At 40.3% G+C, this 19,477-nt stretch overlaps 1 protein-coding gene across 1 annotated transcript in view; it reads left to right on the top strand.

The window, feature by feature from the left end:
- ACSM6 (acyl-CoA synthetase medium chain family member 6) overlaps window positions 1-9,629 on the top strand; it is a 44,923-nt gene extending 35,294 nt beyond the window's left edge. Inside the window, exons 9-10 of the mRNA XM_003790700.2 lie at window positions 5,607-5,708; window positions 9,350-9,629. Of these exons, the coding sequence (XP_003790748.1) occupies window positions 5,607-5,708; window positions 9,350-9,490 (243 nt within the window). The 3' untranslated portion in view covers window positions 9,491-9,629. The remainder of the gene's footprint in view (window positions 1-5,606; window positions 5,709-9,349) is intronic.
- The last annotated feature ends 9,848 nt before the right edge of the window (window positions 9,630-19,477 follow it).

Genomic DNA, 19,477 nt, shown 5'->3' with positions numbered 1-19,477 from the left:
GAAATTATTGATAAGCCTGATAAAATGTTAGGTATTGAATTGCTTGAAAGTCCAATGGATGTTTTTAATCCTTTTGCCAGTGTAGAAGTTGGAGTTTGATCAATAGTTTCTGAGTTAATTTACTTTTGTGGTGGAGGATTGCACTGGTCATTATGGAGAACAGGTCTGAGAATATCCTGCAGGGCTGGTTTAATTATGGCAAATTTCTTCAATGCATGATGTCATTAAAGTATTTAATATTTCTATCAGTTTAGCTGGATACAGGATCCTGGGCTAAAAGTTATTTTATTTTAAGAGAGTAAATGTCGATGACCACCCTCTTCTTGCCAAAAGGTTTCAGCAGAGAGATCTGCAGTTAGTCTATTATTCTTCCCCTTGTAGGTTATGGTTTTCTTATGTCTTACTACTTTCAAGATTTTTTCTTTCATATTCACTTTAGTGAAGTTAATTATGATGTGTCTAGGGGATGTCTTATTCAGGTTGAGTCATGCTGGGGTTCTGAAGCTGTCTGAAATCTGAATTTCAGGATCTCTTGACATATCTGGAAAGTTCTCTTCCACAATTTCATAAAGAAGAACTTCTGTGTTTTGCGAAGCCACTTCATCACCTTCAGGGATTCCTATAAGGCAAATATTAGTTTTCTCAAATTATTCCAGAGCTCTCTGAGAGAATGATCCGTTTTTGCTTTCCATTTCTGATTCTCTTTGGACATTTGGACATATTCAAAAGCTTTGTGTTCTACATCTGAGATCTTTTCTTCTGTCTCCTGCACTCTGTTACCAAGAGATTCTACCATACTTTTCAGATCTTTGAGGGCTGCAATCTCTTGTCTTAATGTTTCAAAATCTTTGGTGGTTTTGTCTTTGAATTTGTTGAATTCTTGAGTGAACTTTTAGAATGCTCCTTGCATTTCTACTCCTATCTTTGCCTCTATTCTGTTTATCTTATTTGCAATTCAAATTCTGAATTCAGTTTCTGACATCTTAGCCATTTGTTTATAAAGGGGATCTTCAGTTTCGTCTGCCGCATCTTTTCTTGGGGGGGGTTTGACCTTCCTGGTTATTCACATTACCAGCCACATCCTTTCTTGGGGGGAGGGGTTGATCTACTCTAGTTATTCATATTACCAGAGTTTTTCCACTGATTCTGCCCCATGATTATTTTACCCCATTTGACTTTTCCCCTTGAAGTTTGTCAAGGACCCGTATGGTGTTACAGCCTGAGAGACTAGGGACCTGCTTGATGTGGTGGGCTAAGTGGCTCTGTCTTATTTTCAGCTGGTCTCTGTTCTACCCTAGTGATTCAGTTACTCTTGGTTGAAGTCTCTGCTGTGGAGAAATACCAGCAATTAATTCTCCCCACCACCCACAAACAATTGGCCAAGGAAAATCAAACCTTCCCTCAACCATACACCCAGGGTGCCCCTTTAAATAGTCTCCGGGTGTTCTGCCAGGTTTAAGGGGTCCAAATCAGTTGTCCCAGTTGGGACATTTCAGGTGGAAAAGTTCAAATGTCTCCGGCAGCTAGATAAGAGAGGTCTGCTCTCTGCTCAGATATAACTTGCTCCAGCGCTCCATGACAGCAAAGGGACCCACCCAGCAAATGGTTTAGTCTGGGAAGGTTAATACCTCCTTCCCCACCTTGCACCCAGGCATTCATACATAATCCCGCAGGTCTGTGACTCTATTCACTCCAGTAGGCAACTGCTCCCATGGTTTACAACTGGCAAAATCATCCAGAAATCTGAGTTCAGCAGGGGGTCTTGCATGTTTGAATTAGGCTTCTGTCCGGCTAGATTTCTCTGCAAGTCAGAGGCTGCATTCAGCTCTGGGCAGCAGACAAGTAGCAGTTTACACTCAGGTGTCAATTCCAGCCTCTGCCTGCCCACTGCCTTTGTCTCAGCTGTATTACCCTGAGGGCTGGTGCTAAGGGTCTCTTTACTTACTAAAGTTATCAGCGCTCTGCCTGTGGCTACTGTCCAGAACCTCTGGTTGCCCAGAGAGACAGGGCTGTAATGGCATCAGTTCGCAGCACAGGATGCCACTGTTGGTATATGGCTTCCTCTGAGCCAATTTTCTTCTCCTCACACCTGTGCCACAGTCAACACAGAGCAGCACCAACCCTTTCCCCCTCCACTTCTCTCAAGGAGATGCCCAAGAATCTGGACTCCGTAGGTAACAAACCTCCAGACCTTGGAGTGCATGGGTGGGGACTCCTTGGAGTTCAATGTTGCAGGTGGGGAATATCTACAGTTTTATACAGTTTTATGCCTGGCAGGAGGGTGCCGTGGCATGCCAGCAGGGGTAGGGGTTTTAGGGGTCTCTCCCATGGGATAGATTGGGAAGAAGTTTGAACTCTGCTCGTTTGTTTGCATGGAGTAAACTATGAGCCATTGTTGTGGGGGAGGGGACTCCCATCTGCTTGGTGGTGGGTTTTGTACCTTTTGCTTGTATTTTTGGGGTCACAGCTCACCTCAGGAAGGTTGAAGTGAGCTCTTCAATCTTCTCTCTCAGCTCTGCTCCAAACCATCAGCTCCCTTGCTAAACTTCTATCCTTTAAGCCTCCTTCTGGACAGGAGCTTCTATAAGAAGCTGGCTGCAGTCCACCATCTTGGCTCTGCCCCTGCACAGGAGTGCTCTTAGGGAACAGTGTCAGTCAAGGTGCCAGGGATTACCCCTATGGGATGCTACACCTGGTGTGGGGAAGCCCCCAGAGCCCGTCCCATTCTGCCTGCTTACTTTCCTGGTCAAGGAAGCAAAAATGTTGCAGGAAAACAGCAAATTAAAACAGACTTACACCAACAATATAGAGGAAGGAATCTTTAATTGTCCGTCCCCCTACCCTTAGAACTCAGGGTGCCTCAAATGCTGAGTTCCAAGGAATAGTTTTTTCCCAGGCTCTTTTATACCTTTTTTTGTCTTCAGTTCACTACCAGCTATGTAGTTACTGCTACAGATGTTAGAAACCAAAGTGTTATTTTTTCTTTTGCTTTTCAAGGTTATTTAAACTCAGTGTAAAGTTTGTTCTTTACACTTAGAGGAGGAGTTCTTCTGCAGCTGCCTATTGCTTTCCCAAGATCACTAAGAAGTATAAGATTTATTTCTCTTTCCTAAGTTGTTTTAGCAAAGCAGGCATACTCAGAAGTGGAGGGACATTAAGCCTACTTGAACACTCCTTGGGTATCTGGGAACCAGAATGCTTCTCCCTGACATGGTCAGTGATTGCACTTAGGGAATCAGGGGACATACCCACAGATCTGGAAAAGCCAGATACTCTAGTCCTGGGGCTTGATCTTGTTGCTCAGGGGCACAGAGGGAAAATTTATAAACTAATATTGAGAGGTGAGGGAGCCCACACAGGCAGAACTAAAAGGAGAGTATGATGTGGGTACAAAACTCAGTGCACTAGTGGAACACCCCACTCCCCATTGGAAAGCTGTGTTTTCAGTCCTGAGCAGGAACCTGGGCAGGTAAGCTCCCAGCCTATGGTGCCATTGCTGGTGAGCTCAGTTAGTTTGGGCTGTTGCTTGTTCCCAGATGCTGAAAGGAAAGCCAGAGAAAAAGAAGGGGGAAAAGAGCAAAACCTACTCCCCAGACCTACCAGACTGTGAATCCCAGGTTGTCCTCCCCCACAGGCAGACTCTGACTACCCAGCCCCTCCCAGTGGCTTTCTCCAGAGCCTGGGAGCTGATATTTGACCTTTGCTGAGAAAGCTCTTCTGCCTGCTGAAACACTGAAGCCAGCCCACCCAGACTCACTCCTTCACCTATTTCTGTTGTGGTGGAGAATACAGTGACACTGGGTAGGTCCTAGGCCCCACCTACTACCCAGGGGCATCAGAGTGGAAGTGCTTCTGTGATCTACTTGAGCTGATCATAGGCCTCAAATAATACCACTGCAGGCCTGGCAAGGTGGTTCACGCCTGTAATCCTAGCAATCTGGGAGGCTGAGGCAGGTGGATCCCTTGAACTCAGGAGTTCAAGACCAGCCAAAGCAAGAGCAAGACCCCCTCTAATAAAAATAGAAAAACTAGCTGGGTGTTGTAGTGACTGCCTATAGTGCCAGCTATTGGGCAAGGCTGAGGCAAGAGGATCACTTGAGCCCAAGAGTTTGAACACCCAAATACTCTACCTAGGGCAACAGAGTGAAAGAGTGGCCCCTACTCCTACCCCCCCCCAAAAAAAACACTACCACTGGCTCTTTCCAGAGAAAATCCTAAAGAATATATAAAGCCTACACATGCAGACACACACTATTAAAGAAAATGAATGAGTATGTTGAAGTTGCAGGATACAAGATCAAAACACAAAAAATTAATTGTATTACTATATACTATCAATGAAACATCAAAACTTAAATTAAGAAAACCACTCTATTTATAACAAAATCCATTTTTAATCTCATTTTAAAATGTATTATCCAGATAATTTATCTAATTTAGTACTGTAGATTTGATACTAAATGTCTCTTTTTCTCTCAAAAAATAAAAGTTTGCCTTCGAGGTGTAAGATTTACTACCCCAAAGACTTTCTGGCCCTCACAGCTGGCAGTTCCTATTAAAAAGTTCAAAAGTATTTACGTAGGATAATAAAATAAATATGAATATTACTTTCCAAAATGACAACTAGGAAAGTCATACCCCTCAAAACTGAGCTAGGGACTCAGTGTGTTTATTCACTCCTATCACATTACATCATGGTCACACCTTGTATTTTAAGTCAACAATGAAACCATTCAGCTAAAATAACTCAATATTTTTGTATTTTACTTACTCCTAACCTGCCATCTAATCCTTAATAGGAAAAAAATAACACCACTTCTCAGACTATTAGAAAACTGCCAAATCTGTTTTTAAATTTTCATGTTCTTTTTATTTCTTTTCCCATAAGAAATATAAATTAGGCTCAGCAGCTGTAGACCAGCAGCTAGGGAACCAGCCACATACACTGGAGCTGGCGAGTTTGAATCTAGCCTGGGCCTGCCAAACAACACTGCAACCAAAAAATAGCCTGGTTGTTGTGGCAGGTCCCTGTAGTCCCAGCTATTTGGGAGGCTGAGGCAAGGAATTGCTTAAGCCCAAGACCTTGAGGTTGCTATAGTGAGACTCTGTCTCAAAAAAAAAAAAAAAAAGAAAGAAAGAAAGAAAGAAAAAGAAATATAAATTAGATGGCTAATTAACTATTCCAGTTTGAAAGGCCTTCCCTAGAAACTGGTTTTCTCATAATTTTGAACTGATCAGGCACTGGAGCCCTTACCCATATCGTCTTATTTAATCCTCACAACAAAGCTATGTAGAAGGTACATTTTGAAAGTTCCTATTTTCTAGATAAGGAAATTGAGGTTCAGAGAAGTAAAGAATTTAGTATTCTCGGGGCCAAAAAGAGACAGAGTGGAGAACCATACCCAGATCTTTCCACCCCTGACATCCTCACAAAGTCCACTAAACCACCCTGGCTCTTGGATGGCCTAGTGTCTAAGTACATAACTGAGCAGTTCGCAGGCATGTTAAATGGAGAGAGTAGTCTTGAGTTTTAGATCTCGTGGCGTTTTGAGAACAGTACAAATGGTTTATAAGAAAAAGCCCTTTAACAATTTACCTCATTTCAGATTGTGGATGAAAACTCAAATACACTGCCTGTCGGAGAAGAAGGAAATATTGCAACCCGTATAACACGAAACCAGCCTGCCTCTGTGTACTGTCCACACATGGTAAGGGGAATTTTATTTTTTTTCTAAATACAAGATGGCCATAAAGTTCATGAAATTGCACATGAACTTTATGGTTACCCTGTACTTTCATGGTTACTAGTAAACATACAGGGTACTTTATGATTCTCCAAATACTTTGGCCTCAACTTTTAATTTTGCAAACTTTCAAATCTACAAAAATGATGAAATAATAGTGCAATGAACACCTATGTGTATATCTATTACAGGTGTTCAGCTATTTTTAAGCTCTTGCCTTAACTTTGTATTTGTACATTTTTGATGAAGTTTGGGAGTAACCGCAGAGATCATGATATGTTACCCTAAGATTTCAGCGTGACTCGCCTAAGAATAATAACATCCTTAATCATCAACATCATCACTGCTAAGAAAATTAAAAATAACTCTTTACTATTACCTAGTATATAGTCTATATTTATACTTTCTCAATTGTACTCAAATGTGTTTTAGAGCCTTTGAAAATCCAAAATTCAACCAAGGTTCATCCATTCATTCAGGTTCTCATACCTCTTTAACTGTTTTTATCTAAAATTAGATAAAAACCACCATTTTTTATTTTTCATGACTTAGACATTTTTGAAGAGTAGAGACTTGTTATGTTTGCCTAGATTTATTGCTATTATTTCCTTATGAGATTCAAGATAGACATTTTTTGCAAGAATATTACATAGGTGGTACATATTTCTTGTTTTCTTATATCAGGAAATACTGTATTGTCTAACCTTGCGTGCCAATAATTTTGATCCTTTGGTTCAGGGGGTAGCTGCCATTTCTCTTCATTACACAGGTATATTTTCCCCCTTTTTAATTAGTAAATAATCTTTGGTGAAACAATTTGAGACTCTATTACTATTCTATTCTCTAATCAACTTTGACATGACGAATTTAGCATCCACAGATGATTCTTTTCTGAATCAATTATTAAAGTGGGGGTACAAAATGGTGATGTTCACACTGCTATTTGTTTTTTTGTTTTGTTTTAAGATAGAGTCTCAAGCTGTCGCCCTGGGTAGAGTGCCGTGGTGGCACAACTCACAGCAAACTCAGCCTCTTGGGCTTAAGCAATTCTCTTGCCTCAGCCTCCCAAGTAGCTGGGACTACAGGCACCCATCACAATGCCTGGCTTTTTTTTTGCAGTTGTTATCATTGTTTGGCAGGCCCAGGCTGGATTTGGATCTGCCAGCTCTGGTGTTTGTGGCTGGTGCCCCAGCTGCTTGAGCTACAGGCACCAAGCCTCAAACTACTATTTGTGGTACATCAATTAAGTTGCACTATTCTATGGAAAAGGGATGTCCAGGGGTGGCGCCTGTGGCTCAAAGGAGTAGGGTTCTGGCCCCTTATGCCAGAAGTGGTGGGTTCAAACCCAGACCCAGCAAAAACTGCACAAAAAAAAAAAAAAAAGAGCTGCCATTTTATTTTATTTATTTATTTATTTATTGGAGATAGAGTCTCATTCTGTCTTCCCAAGGTAGAAGAGGTAGAATGCCATGGCATCATAGCTCACAGCAACCTCAAACTCTTGGGCTGGAGTGATCTTGTCTCAGCCTCTTGAGTAACTGGGACTATAAGTACCTACCACAATGCTCAGCTAGTTTTTCTATATTTAGTAGAGATGGTGTCTCACTCTTGCTCAGGCTGGGATCAAACTTCTAAGCTCAGGCTATCCACCTGCCTCAGCCTCCCAGAGTGCTAGGTTTATAGGCTTGAGCCACCGTGCCCAACTAGGACTGTCCATTTTTTTTTTCTATAAAAGAAATCTTTCTTTTACTTATTTTTAAAATATATTTTTTATTTATTTGGTCTTTTCTAATAATAAAACTGACTTATGTTCAATATAGAAAACTTTGAAAAATATAGAAAAAGACCAAAGAAGAAAATTCTTTTTTTTTTGAGACAGAGTCTCACATTGTGACCCTTAGTAGTGTTGTGGTATCACAGCTCATAGCAACCTGAAACTCTTGAGCTCAAGTAATTCTCTTGTCTCAGCCTCCAGAGTAGCTGGGACTACAGTAACCTGCCACAACGTCTGACTATTTTTAGAGACAAGGTCTCACTCTTGCTTAGGCTGGTCTCGAACCTGTGAGCTCAGGCAATCCACCCACCTCAGCCTCCCAAAGTGCTAGGATTACAGGTGTGAGCCACTGCACCCAGCCTAAAGAAGAAAATTCTTTTCCCTTGTAATGCCACTATTATTATCAACTGTTAACATTTGGAGGGCGTATACCTTTATCATTCTTATGCATATATATATATATATATATAATTTTATAAAATTGAGATTACATTCTGTCTGCTTTTTTAAACTTCTGATCTTCAGATATTAGTATATCATCTTATATGATAGCATTTTTAATTTCACAGTGTCTATCAAATGGAAGTATTATGATCCTTTTAACATATCCACTATTGTTAGAAATTTGGATTATTTCCAGTGTTTTATGTTGTAAATACTGCTTCAGCATCCTTATTAAGTCCTTAAAGACCTCTTTGAGAATTTCTTAAAGAGTTTTTGAGTTAGGGCCTAGACAAAAAAAAATTAATATTTTAATGTTAAAAATTTCTAGAGAGAGAATAATGCTTACAACCTAAATACACTGAGATTTAAAAATCTCAACTTAGCACCCATAGCACAGTGGTTATGGCACCAGCCAGGTACACAGATGGTATCGGGTTCAAACCCACCCTGGGCCAGCTAAACAATGACATCTGCAACAAAAAATATCTGGGCATTGTGACAGCACCTGCAGTCCTAGCTACTTGGAAGGCTGAGGCAAGAGAATTGCTTGAGCCTAAGAGTTTGAGGTTGCTGTGAGCGGTGACACCACAGCACTCTACCAAGGGCCACATAATGAGACTCTGTCTCAAAAAAAAAATTCACCCATAAGATGGAGATTCCACAGAAGAGATACAGATATCTTATATACTTATTGGGATTATTGGGCTATTTGAGAATGAGTTGCTTACACAGTATTTTACTAAAATTCATTAGAACTTTATCAAGCAGATAGCTCATTAGATCTAAGAATTTGAACAAACCTTTCATGTAGTTTCTATGGCAGTTAAAGTCAAATACTGTTAGAATCTGCAGACATTCAAATGACTAAGCAAAATAGGCCAGCTTCAGGCAAAGAGGCTTTTGTACTAATCACGTTCGTATGTTTCCAGTGTAAGAACTTTAAACTAAAGTTAAATGTCAGTCATGGAATGTTAGTCATGGGCAATGTGAAAATAAAAGGCACAATTCAAAGACAGGGAGCCCTGATTGCATTTGATGGATGATGAGCCTAAGAAAATAGTAGTGAGCTTCTCTCATACATGCTGGACCCGGCCCTATGCTAAATGCTATGCTTGGATTGCCTCAGAGCAAACCTCTGAGTAAAGTACCATCTTTATGCCTGTTTCCATCTGGATGAGGCAGGGAGGAACTGAGATTAAGAGAGATGACCAAGCAAAGATCACTGTGTGTTTTGCGAGTTATCTACATGGGGAGTTCCTGGGGTGTGAGCATCTTATAGTATTTTTTCCCCATCTCCCTTTGAGGCTAGCCACAGTGCTCAGTTCATGCCATTAAATGATTATGGAAGTGAAGTAAAGCTAGGTTTCTGAATTTGTTATTCTATCAGGTGAGCTGGGAGGAATATGCTTCAGCAAGTAGCCACATGTTTTACCTCACAGGGGACCGAGGGATCATGGATGAAGATGGCTACTTTTGGCTGACTAGTAGAGCTGATGGTGTTGCTGATGCACTGGGTCAGAGGTGGTGAATGCCATGGTTACTGCTACTGAGCCAGGGGGGTGCAAGAGTTTGAAGAAGAGTCTGGACTGCCTCAGATACATTGGCATTATAGAAAATTTTTAAAATACAAAAAGAAGAATAAAAAATAAAACTTATGCACAGTCTCATATTGGAGTATACTCTCTAGTCTCCTTTTCTTTTTAAATATAAACATTTTCTTTTCAGTAGAAGGGAGTTCAGGAGAAATGCTGTAGCATAAGTTACATTTTCACTCAACAATATAATATAAATATTTTTCTCTGTAATTAATTATACTTATGTAAATTCATTTTTAAATTTTAATTGAGTTTATAATGTTTAATAATCTTATACTAACAGGTCAATGAATTTTTACACACATATACACCCCTGGAGCCTTCTAGATCAAGATATAGGATACTTCCAGCATCCTGAGCTCTCTTATCTCCTCATACCTCTGTGAAACTGTACTTCTTTTGTAAACATTGAACTGAATTTCTATGCCTAAAGAGAGTTTCAGGAACTGAGAAAAGCAGAAGTGATCAATTCCAAGTAAAAGATGGATGTAGGCAGATTCCTTGAGCCATCCTGATTCAAAGCTTGCTGACCACAAAAATCACAGGAATGTTGAAAAATAAAAATCAAACATCTAGGCTCTAGGAAGACTTACTGATACTAGATGCCATTCCTTCCAGGAGCTGAGTCAGCAAACTTGCTTTCCCACTTTTTTCCCACCCTAATCCTTGACACAATTAAAAAATCCCAGGAAAATTTTACTCAAGAAGTGACTCTCGGCTCGGCGCCTATAGCTCAACAGGCTAAGGTGCCAACCATGTACACCAAAGGTGGCGGGTTCAAATCCCCAGCCCGGACCCGCCAAACAACAATGACAGCTGCAACCAAAAAATAGCCGGGCGTTGTGGTGGGCGCCTGTGGTCCCAGCTACTTGGGAGGCGGAGGCAAGAGACTCACTTGAGCCCAGGAGTTGGAGGTCACTGTGAGCTGTAATGCCACGGCACTCTACCCAGGGGGACAGCTTGAGGCTCTGACTCAAAAAAAAAAAAAAAAGAAGTGACTCTCCTTTGTGTGCTCCCTATTACATAGCAGTGAATGAAGTACTTGCCTTAGCCTCTAACTGGTCTCAATTTTTACTTTGAGCATGACCCCCAATCCAGAAATGATCAATATTCTGACTTCTAAACCATGGATTCATTTTGTCTTTTCCTAAACTCCATATAAATAGAATCATACAGTATGCACTCCTTTGTGTCTGTGTTCTTTCTCACAAAATAATGACTAGGAGATTCAGCTATGTTGCTACACGTATCAATAGTCCATTTTTTCTAATTGCTATGCAGTGCTATGGCCTGAAACACTGTGGACCTGCTTGGTGTGGTGGGGCTAAGTGGCTCTGTCTTGTTTTCAGCTGGTCTCTGTTCACTCCTAGTGAATCAGTAACTTTGGGTAAAGTCTCAGCCGTGGAGAAATACCAGCGACTAAATCCCACCACCCCCCAAGGGCAACAACTAGAAAAGGAAAATCAAACCTCCCCACAACTGCATACCCAAGATATCACTTTGGATAGTCTTTAAGTGATTGGCCCTCTTGACCCTCCTCAGGTCAAGAGTTCCAAATCAATTGTCCCAGTCAGCACCCAGTCTCAAGTGAGAGAGTTCAAAAGGTCTCCAGCAATTAGAAAGAAAGAGTCTGCTGGGAACTCAAGTAAGACTCTCTCCAGTGCTCTGTGGAGTGAGAAGGACCCACCCAGCGAATAAATTAGTCCAGGAAGGTTGATGACTCCTTCCCCACCTTACACCTCTGTCACACTCAGTCACTGGTAACCCCTCAGGGCTGTGACCCAGTTCCCTCCAACAAGCAGATGTTCCAGGGGGTTGTGCCTGCCTGAGTGACAGGGAGATCTATGTCTCCTTGGCTAGACCACCACACTCTGCCACCAGCCGTCAGGGGGAGCTGAAACCTGAAAACCCTAGGTGCTTAATGGGAGCTGGGGCAGTTCACTCAATTCCAGCCCCACCCCAGATTGATGTTGCTGCCACTTATATTCTGGCAGAATTACTGATTCTGTCCCAGCTATACTCCCCTGTGGGCCAGGCTCTGTTGGAGTTCATAGAAACTGTGGCTCAGCCCTGCAATGTACCACTACTGTTGTGGGGTAGAACCCCACAACTGTGAGCTCCCTCACAAACTGTGTGCTCACTCTAAGCACCAGAGGCAGGTGGACAGACTTCTGTGGAAGGCAACTCTGTCAATGACCCGGTATCCCTAGTCAGCATGGAATAGGGCCTGGGGATTAGGGCATAAAAATCCATCTCCAGTGACTTTGGCCATGTGGCTGTTAAGCCTGCAAAGAAGGGGTTAAAAACCTTTCTGCAGAGACACAGCCTAGGGGTTGACAAGACTCATTTATCCTAAAACTTGGTAGGCCTCCAGATTGCCTTGAAGCAGAAGCCGTAAATCTGCTTTCTGTAACACAATGAGTGCATAGTATAACTTCAAGGTTTTACTCCCCTCTTGGTAATCTCAAGTCTCTAGATGTGCTCCCTTTTGCAGCTGCCTCAAGTTTTCAAACTTTGTGTCTCTTTGAAGATTGAACTAACTTTTAAAAAGATTAGTAGTATGTATACTTTACTTGTTAATTAATAGTGTGTATGTAACCAGCTGACTATAAAAGGTGGTCTTGAACAATAAAGCTTTGCTACTTGCCATCAGCAGGTAGTCTGTCTCTTTCACTATAATAATTCCAGATGTGAGACTACACCTGTGGTGATGCTGTCTGTCTCTCGCTAAACCCCAACACAATAACTGTTGTCCCAATTCTCAAGGAGCTGGCATCTCTGTCATGGCTACACTCTGTGCTGGGGCGGGCATGATTAGAGCTCACGCTCAGCTCTCAATTCTTGCCTCTCCCTAGGATGGTGCAGTTGCCCCACCTGCTTTTGTCTCAGCTATGTTCCCCTAGGGGTCAGGTTCTTCTTAGGCTCACTAAAGCAGCACTTCTGACTCAGCCCCACCCTGGGAGTACGCCATGTCTGCACTCACGTATTCTAGTCTCCATCCCCGCTGTGCCTCGCCCAGGCAGGTACCTTCTCAGGCATACCCTTTACTCACAGGATCTGCATTTCCATCCCAGATCTGTTCCACCAGTGGCTGCCACTGGTTGCCAAGAGAGGTGGGCAGTGTCTTTCCAAAATATCCCCAGAGGTGTAAGCCCTATTGTTCTCACCACTGCCACTGTTGCTCTGTGCCACAGGTCACTGCTTCTCTCTCTCCCTCTTGGTCCACAGTCCTCTTTTTACCCCATGTCACTGCTTCTCTCTCTCCCTCTTGGTCCACAGTCCTCTTTTTACCCCATGTCACAGAATCAGCACAGACCTGTAATAGCCCACACCTTGTCTACACCTCTCAAGAAAATGGCCCAGAATCTAGACTCCATGAGGGACAGGCTTCCAGACCTTGGGGTGAGAGTGGAGGGGAGTGCTGGGAGTTCAGAACTGCAGGTAGAAAATTTGTATAAGTTTTATGCCTGGCAGGAGAGTGCCACTAGTGTTAGTGTGTCCTCTCTGGGGATGGAGTTCTGGATTTTAGTGGGTCCCTCCCGTGGGATAAAATAGGAGGCTATCAGAACTCTGCTCACTTGTTTGTAGAAAGTATACTGCAAGCCATTCACATGGGGGGAGGGGACTCCCATCCACTTGGCAATGGATTTTGTACCTATTGTTTGTTTCACTGGGGTCATAGCTTGCGTCAGCAGAGTTGATGTCCATTCTTCAACCTTCTCTCTGGGCTCAGCTCCAAACATCAGCTTACTGGCTAAACTTCTGTCCTTTAACTCTCCTTCTGGACAGAAGCCTTTGTGGAAAGCTGGCTCCAATCGGCCATCTTGCCTTAACCCTCTCTGATTTGGAACTCTTGACCTAGGCCAATCACCACAGGACTATCCAAAGTGATACTCTGGGTGTGTGGTTGTGGGAAGGTTTGATTTTTCTTTTCCAGTTGTTGCCTGTGGTGGGGGGTGCAGTGGGACTTAGTTGCTGGTATTTCTCCATAGGTGAGACTTCAACCCAGAGTTACTGATTCACTAGGAGTGGACACAGACCAGCTGAAAACAAGACAGAGCCACTTAGCTCCACCACACCAAGCAAGTCCCCAGTGTCTCAGGCTGTAGCACTGTACGGGTCCTGTACAAAGCTCTAGGGGGAAAGGTACAGACACCAGTCCAAGCTCTTGGGCAAAGGGCTAGTTAATCACTACTCCAGGAGCCCCCAACCCAACTTCACCTTATGTGTTCATCTAGCCAAATGGTATACAATAATTATGGGATGCAATCAGTGGAAAAACTCCAGCAACATGAATAATCAGAGTAGATCAATTCCCCCAAGGGATGACATGGCAGACACACCAGAAGATCCCATATATAAACAAATGGCTGGGATGTCAGAAATATAATTCAGAATTTGGATTTCAAATAAGATTAATAGAATGGAGGTAAAGTTGGAATTAGATATTCAAGAATAATTTCAAAAGTTGTCTCAAGAATTCAATGAATTCAAAAACAAAATCACCAAATATTTTGACACACTGAGATAAGAATTAACAGCCCTCTAAGATATGAGAAATATAGTAGAATTCCTCAGTAACAGAATGGAGCAAGCAGAAGAAAGGATTTCTGACATTGAAAACAAAGCTTTTGAATGCTGCCAAACACTCAAAGAGGAAGAGAAGTGGAGAGCAAAAATGGATCATTCTCTCAGAGAGCTCTGAGATAATTCAAAGAATACTAATATTCACCTTACAAGAATTTCTGAAGGCAACGAGGTTGTTACAAAAAGCACAGATGCTCTACTCCATTCCAGTCATAACAAGAGATTCTGAAATTCAGATAGCAGACAGTTTCAGAATCCCAGCACAACTCAACCCAAATAAGACATCTTCCAGCACATTATAATTAACTTTGTCAAAGTTAATATGAAGGAGAAAATTCTGAAAGCAGCCAGATGTAACAAAACCATAACCTGCAAGGGGAAGAATATTAGAATGACTGTAGATCACTCTTCTGAAACCTTTCAAGCTACAAGAGGGTGGTCATCAACTTTTAATCTCCTAAAACAAAATAACTTTCAACCCAGGATCCTGTATCCAGCCAAACTGAGTTTCACTTATGATGGAGATACTAAATACTTTAATGACATTCAGATGTTGAAGAAATTTGCCATAACTAAACCAGCTCTCCAGGATATTCTCAGACCTATCCACCATAATGACCAGTACAATCCTCTACCACCAAAGTAAACTCACTCAGAAAGTTTTGATCAAATTCCAACTTCCACAGTGGCAAAAGGATTAAAAATGTCCATTGGACTTTCAAAAAACTCTATACTCAAAATTCTAACAGGCTAATCAATATTCTCAATTAATGTGAATGACTTAAATTGTCCTCTAAAGAGGCACAAGTTAGCTGACTGGATACAAAAACTCAGGCAAGATATCTGTTAAATACAAGAATCTCATCTTAACTTAAAAGATAAACATAGGCTTGGCGCCTGTGGCTCAAGCAGCTAAGGCACCAGCCACATACACCTGAGCTAGTGGGTTCGAATCCAGCCCAGGCCTGCCAAACAAAAATGATGGCTGCAACCAAAAAATAGCCAGGTGTTGTGGTGGGCACCTGTAGTCCCAGCTACTTAAGAGGTAGAGGCAGGAGAATCACTTGAGCCCAGCAGTTGGAGGTTGCTGTGAGCTGTGATGCCATCGCACTCTACCTAGGGCGAAAACTTGAGGCTCTGTCTCAAAAAAAAAAAAAAAAAAGATAAATATACACTCAGGGTGAAGGGATGGTCATCTACATTTCAGGCAAATGGAAATCAGAAAAAGCATGTGTTTAAATTTTATTCACAGGTAATATAGGCTTAAAAACCAACAAAAGTAAGGAACAATAAAGATGGTAACTTCATATTTGTTAAGGGTAACACTCTATGTGATGAGATTTCAATTATTAACATTTATGCACTCAACCAGAATGTGCTTCAATTTATAAGAGAGACTCTAACAGTCATGAGCAACTTGATTTCCTCCAGCACCATAATAGTTGGAGTTTTTTAACACTCCTTTGGTGTTGTTGTATAGATTCTCCAATAAGAAACTAAGCAAAGAAATTTAAGACTTAAACTTAACCATGCAACAATTAGAGTTAACAGACATCTACAGAACATTTCATCCTAACAAAATTGAATACACATTTTTCTTATCAGCCCATGGAATATCCTCCAAAATTGATCACATCTTAGGTCACAAGTCTAACCTCAGCAAATTTAAAAGAATAGAAATTATTCCTTGCATCTTCTCAGACCATGATGGAATAAAAGTTGAACTCAGTAAAAACAGGAATCTGTATACTCATACAAAAACATAGAAACTAAATAACCTTATGCTGAATGATACCTGGGTCATAGATGAGATTAAAAAGGAAATAACCAAATTGGGGGGACAAAATGATAATGAAGACATGAATTATCAGAACCTCTGAGATACTACAAAGGCAGTCCTAAGAGAGAAATTTATAGCATTGCAAGCCTTCCTCAAGAGAACAGAAAGAGAGGAAGTTAACAACTTAATGGGACATCTCAAGCAACTGGCAAAGGAAGAACATTCCAATCCCAAACCCAGCAGAAGAAAATAAATAACCAAAACTAGAGTAGAATTAAATGAAATTGGAAAGAAAAGAATTATACAACAGATAAATAAATCAAAAAGTTGGTTTTTTTAAAAGGTCAATAAAATAGATAAACCTTTGGCTAACCTAACCAAGAAAAAAAGAGTAAAATCTCTAATTTCATTAATCAGAAATGGTAATGATGAAATAACAACATACTCCTCAGAAATTAAAAAAATCCTTAATGAATATTACAAGAAACTTTATTCTCAGAAATATGAAAATCTGAAGGAAATTTACCAATACTTGGAAGCACGCCACCTTCCTAGACTTAGCCCGAATGAAGTTGAAATGTTTAACAGGTCTATATCTAGTTCTGAAATAGCATCAACTATACAAAATCTCCCTAAAAAGAAAAGCCCAGGACCAGATGGCTTCACATCAGAGTTCTACCAAACCTTTAAAGAGGAACTAGTATCTATATTACTTAACCTTTTCCAAAATATAGAAAAAGAAGGAATACTACCCAACACATTCTATGAAGTAAATATCGCCTTGATCCCCAAACCAGGAAAAGACTCAACCAGAAAATTATAGACCAATATCATTAATGAATATTGATGCAAAAATATTCAACAAGATTCTAGCAAACAGAATCCAGTAACACATCAAACAAATTATACACCATGATCAAGTGGGTTTTATCCCAGGCTCTCAAGACTAGTTTAATATACATAAATCTATAAATATAATTCATCACATAAACAAATTAAAAAACAAAGACCATATGATTCTCTCAATTGATACAGAAAAAGCTTTTGATAAAATCCAGCATACTTTCATGATCAGAACACTTAAGAAAATTGATATAGAAGGGACATTTCTTCAACTGATAGAGGTCATCTACAGCAAACCCACAGCCAATATTGTATTGAATGAAGTTAAACTGAAATCATTTCCACTCAGATCAGGAATGAGGCAAGGTTGCCCATTGTCTCCACTGCTTTTTAACATTGTAATGGAAGTTTTAGCCATTGCAATTAGAGAAGAAAAGGGAATCCAGGGTATCCATATAAGGGTCAGAGGAGATAAAACTTTCACTCTTCACAGATGAAATGATTGTACATCTGGAAAACACCAGGGATTCTACTACGAAACTCTTAGAAGTGATCAAGGAATACAGCAGCATCTCAGGTTACAAAATTAATACTTATATATCTACAGCCTTTATATATGCCAACAATAGTCAAGCTAAAAAAATAGTCAAGGACTCTATTCCTTTCACAGTAGTGCCAATGAAAATTAAATATTTGGGAGTTTAACATAGGAAGTGAAAGATCTCTATAAAGAGAACTATGAAACTCTAAGAAAAGAAATAGCTGAAGATATTAACAAATGTAAAAAACATGCCATGCTCATGGCTGGAAAGAATCAACATTGTTAAAATGTCTATATTACCCAAAACAATATACAATTTTAATGCAATCCCTATTAAAGCTCCACTGTCATACTTTAACAATCTCAGAAGAATAATATTTCATTTTATATGGAATCAGAAAAAACCTCGAATAGCCAAGCCATTACTCAGAAATAAAAACAAAGCAGGAGGAATCATGTTACCAGACCTCAGACTATACTATAAATCATAGTGATCAAAACAGCATGGTACTGGCACAAAAACAGAAAGGTAGATGTATGGAACAGAATAGAGAACCAAGAGATGAACCCAGCTACTTACTGTTATTTGATCTTCAATAAGCCAATTAAAAACATTCAGTGGGGAAAAGATTCCCTACTTAACAAATGGTGCTGGGTGAACTGGCTGGCAACCTGTAGAAGACTGAAACTGAGCCCACAGCTTTCAGCATTAACTAAAATAGACTCTCACTGTATTAAAGATTTAAATTTAAGACATGAAACTATAAAAATAGTAGAAGAAAGTGCAGGGAAAACTCTTGAAGAAATCAGCCTGGGTGAATATTTTATGAGGATGACCCTCCAGGTAATTGAAGCAACACCAAAAATACATTACTTGGATCTGATCAAACTAAAAAGCTTCTGCACAGTCAAAAACATGGTAAGTAAAGCAAGAAGACAGCCCTCAGAATGGGAAAAGATATCTGCAGGTTATGTTTCTGACCAACGTTTAATAACCAGAATCCACAGAGAACTCAAACATATTAGCAAGAAAAGAACAAGTGATCCCATCTCAAGATGGGCAAGGGACTTGAAGAGAAACTTCTCTGAAGAAGACAGGTGCACAGCCTACAGACACATAAAAAAATGCTCATCATCATTAATCATTAGAGAAATGTAAATGAAAACCACTTTGAGATATCATCAAACTTCAGTAAGATTAGCCCACATCACAAAATCCCAAAACCAGAGATGCTGGCATGGGGAACGCTTTTGCACTGCTGGTGGGAATGCAAACTAATATGTTCCGTTCGGAAAGGTGTTTGGAGATCACTTAGGGATCTAAAACTAGACCTGCCATTTGATCCTACAATTCCTATATACAATTCCTCTACTAGATATATATCCAGAAGACCAAAAATCACTTTATAACAAAGATATTTGCACTAGAATGTTTAGTGCAGCCCAATTCACAATTCCTAAGTCATTCAGAAGCCCAAGTGCCCATCAACCCATGAATGGATTAATAAATTGTGGTATATGTACACCATGGAATATTATGCAGCCTTAAAAAAGATGGAGGCTTTACCTCTTTTATGTTTACATGGATGGAGCAGGAACATATTCTTTATGGCAAAGTATCTCAAGAATGGAAGAAAAAGTATCCAATGTATTCAGCCCTACTATGAAAAGAATATATAATTTTCTTATGAAAGCTATAACCTAATTATAGCCCAAGAAGAATGGGAAAGAGGAGAGGGAGGGGTGGAGAGAGGGGAGAATGGGTGGAGGGAGGGTAATTGGTGAGACCATACCTACAGTGCATTTTACAAAGGTACTTGTTAAATTTACTAAGTGTAGAGTATAAATGTCTTAACACAATAACCAAGAAAATGCAGTGAAGGCTATGCTAACCATTTTGATGAAAATATTTCAAATTGTATATAAAACCGGCACATTGTACCCCATGATTGCATTAAAGTACACAGCTATGATTTAATTTAAAAAATTTAAAAATTAAAAAAATTGGGAAATAGTTCAAATCATGGTAAGCATTAAAAAGGAAATGAGAGGGATTCGAGGGTTCACTTCTGTGGTTCATCTTACAAGGGTACAAGTGAATCTTTTTATGAGTAGAATATGAATGTTTTAACACAATGACTAGGAAAGTTACATGAAGGCTATGTACCC

The sequence above is a fragment of the Otolemur garnettii genome, unplaced genomic scaffold (assembly GCF_000181295.1).
Source record: "Otolemur garnettii isolate 467f Iridium unplaced genomic scaffold, OtoGar3 scaffold00044, whole genome shotgun sequence".
NCBI lineage: Eukaryota > Metazoa > Chordata > Mammalia > Primates > Galagidae > Otolemur > Otolemur garnettii.
This window is presented reverse-complemented; position numbering and strand designations above follow the sequence as displayed.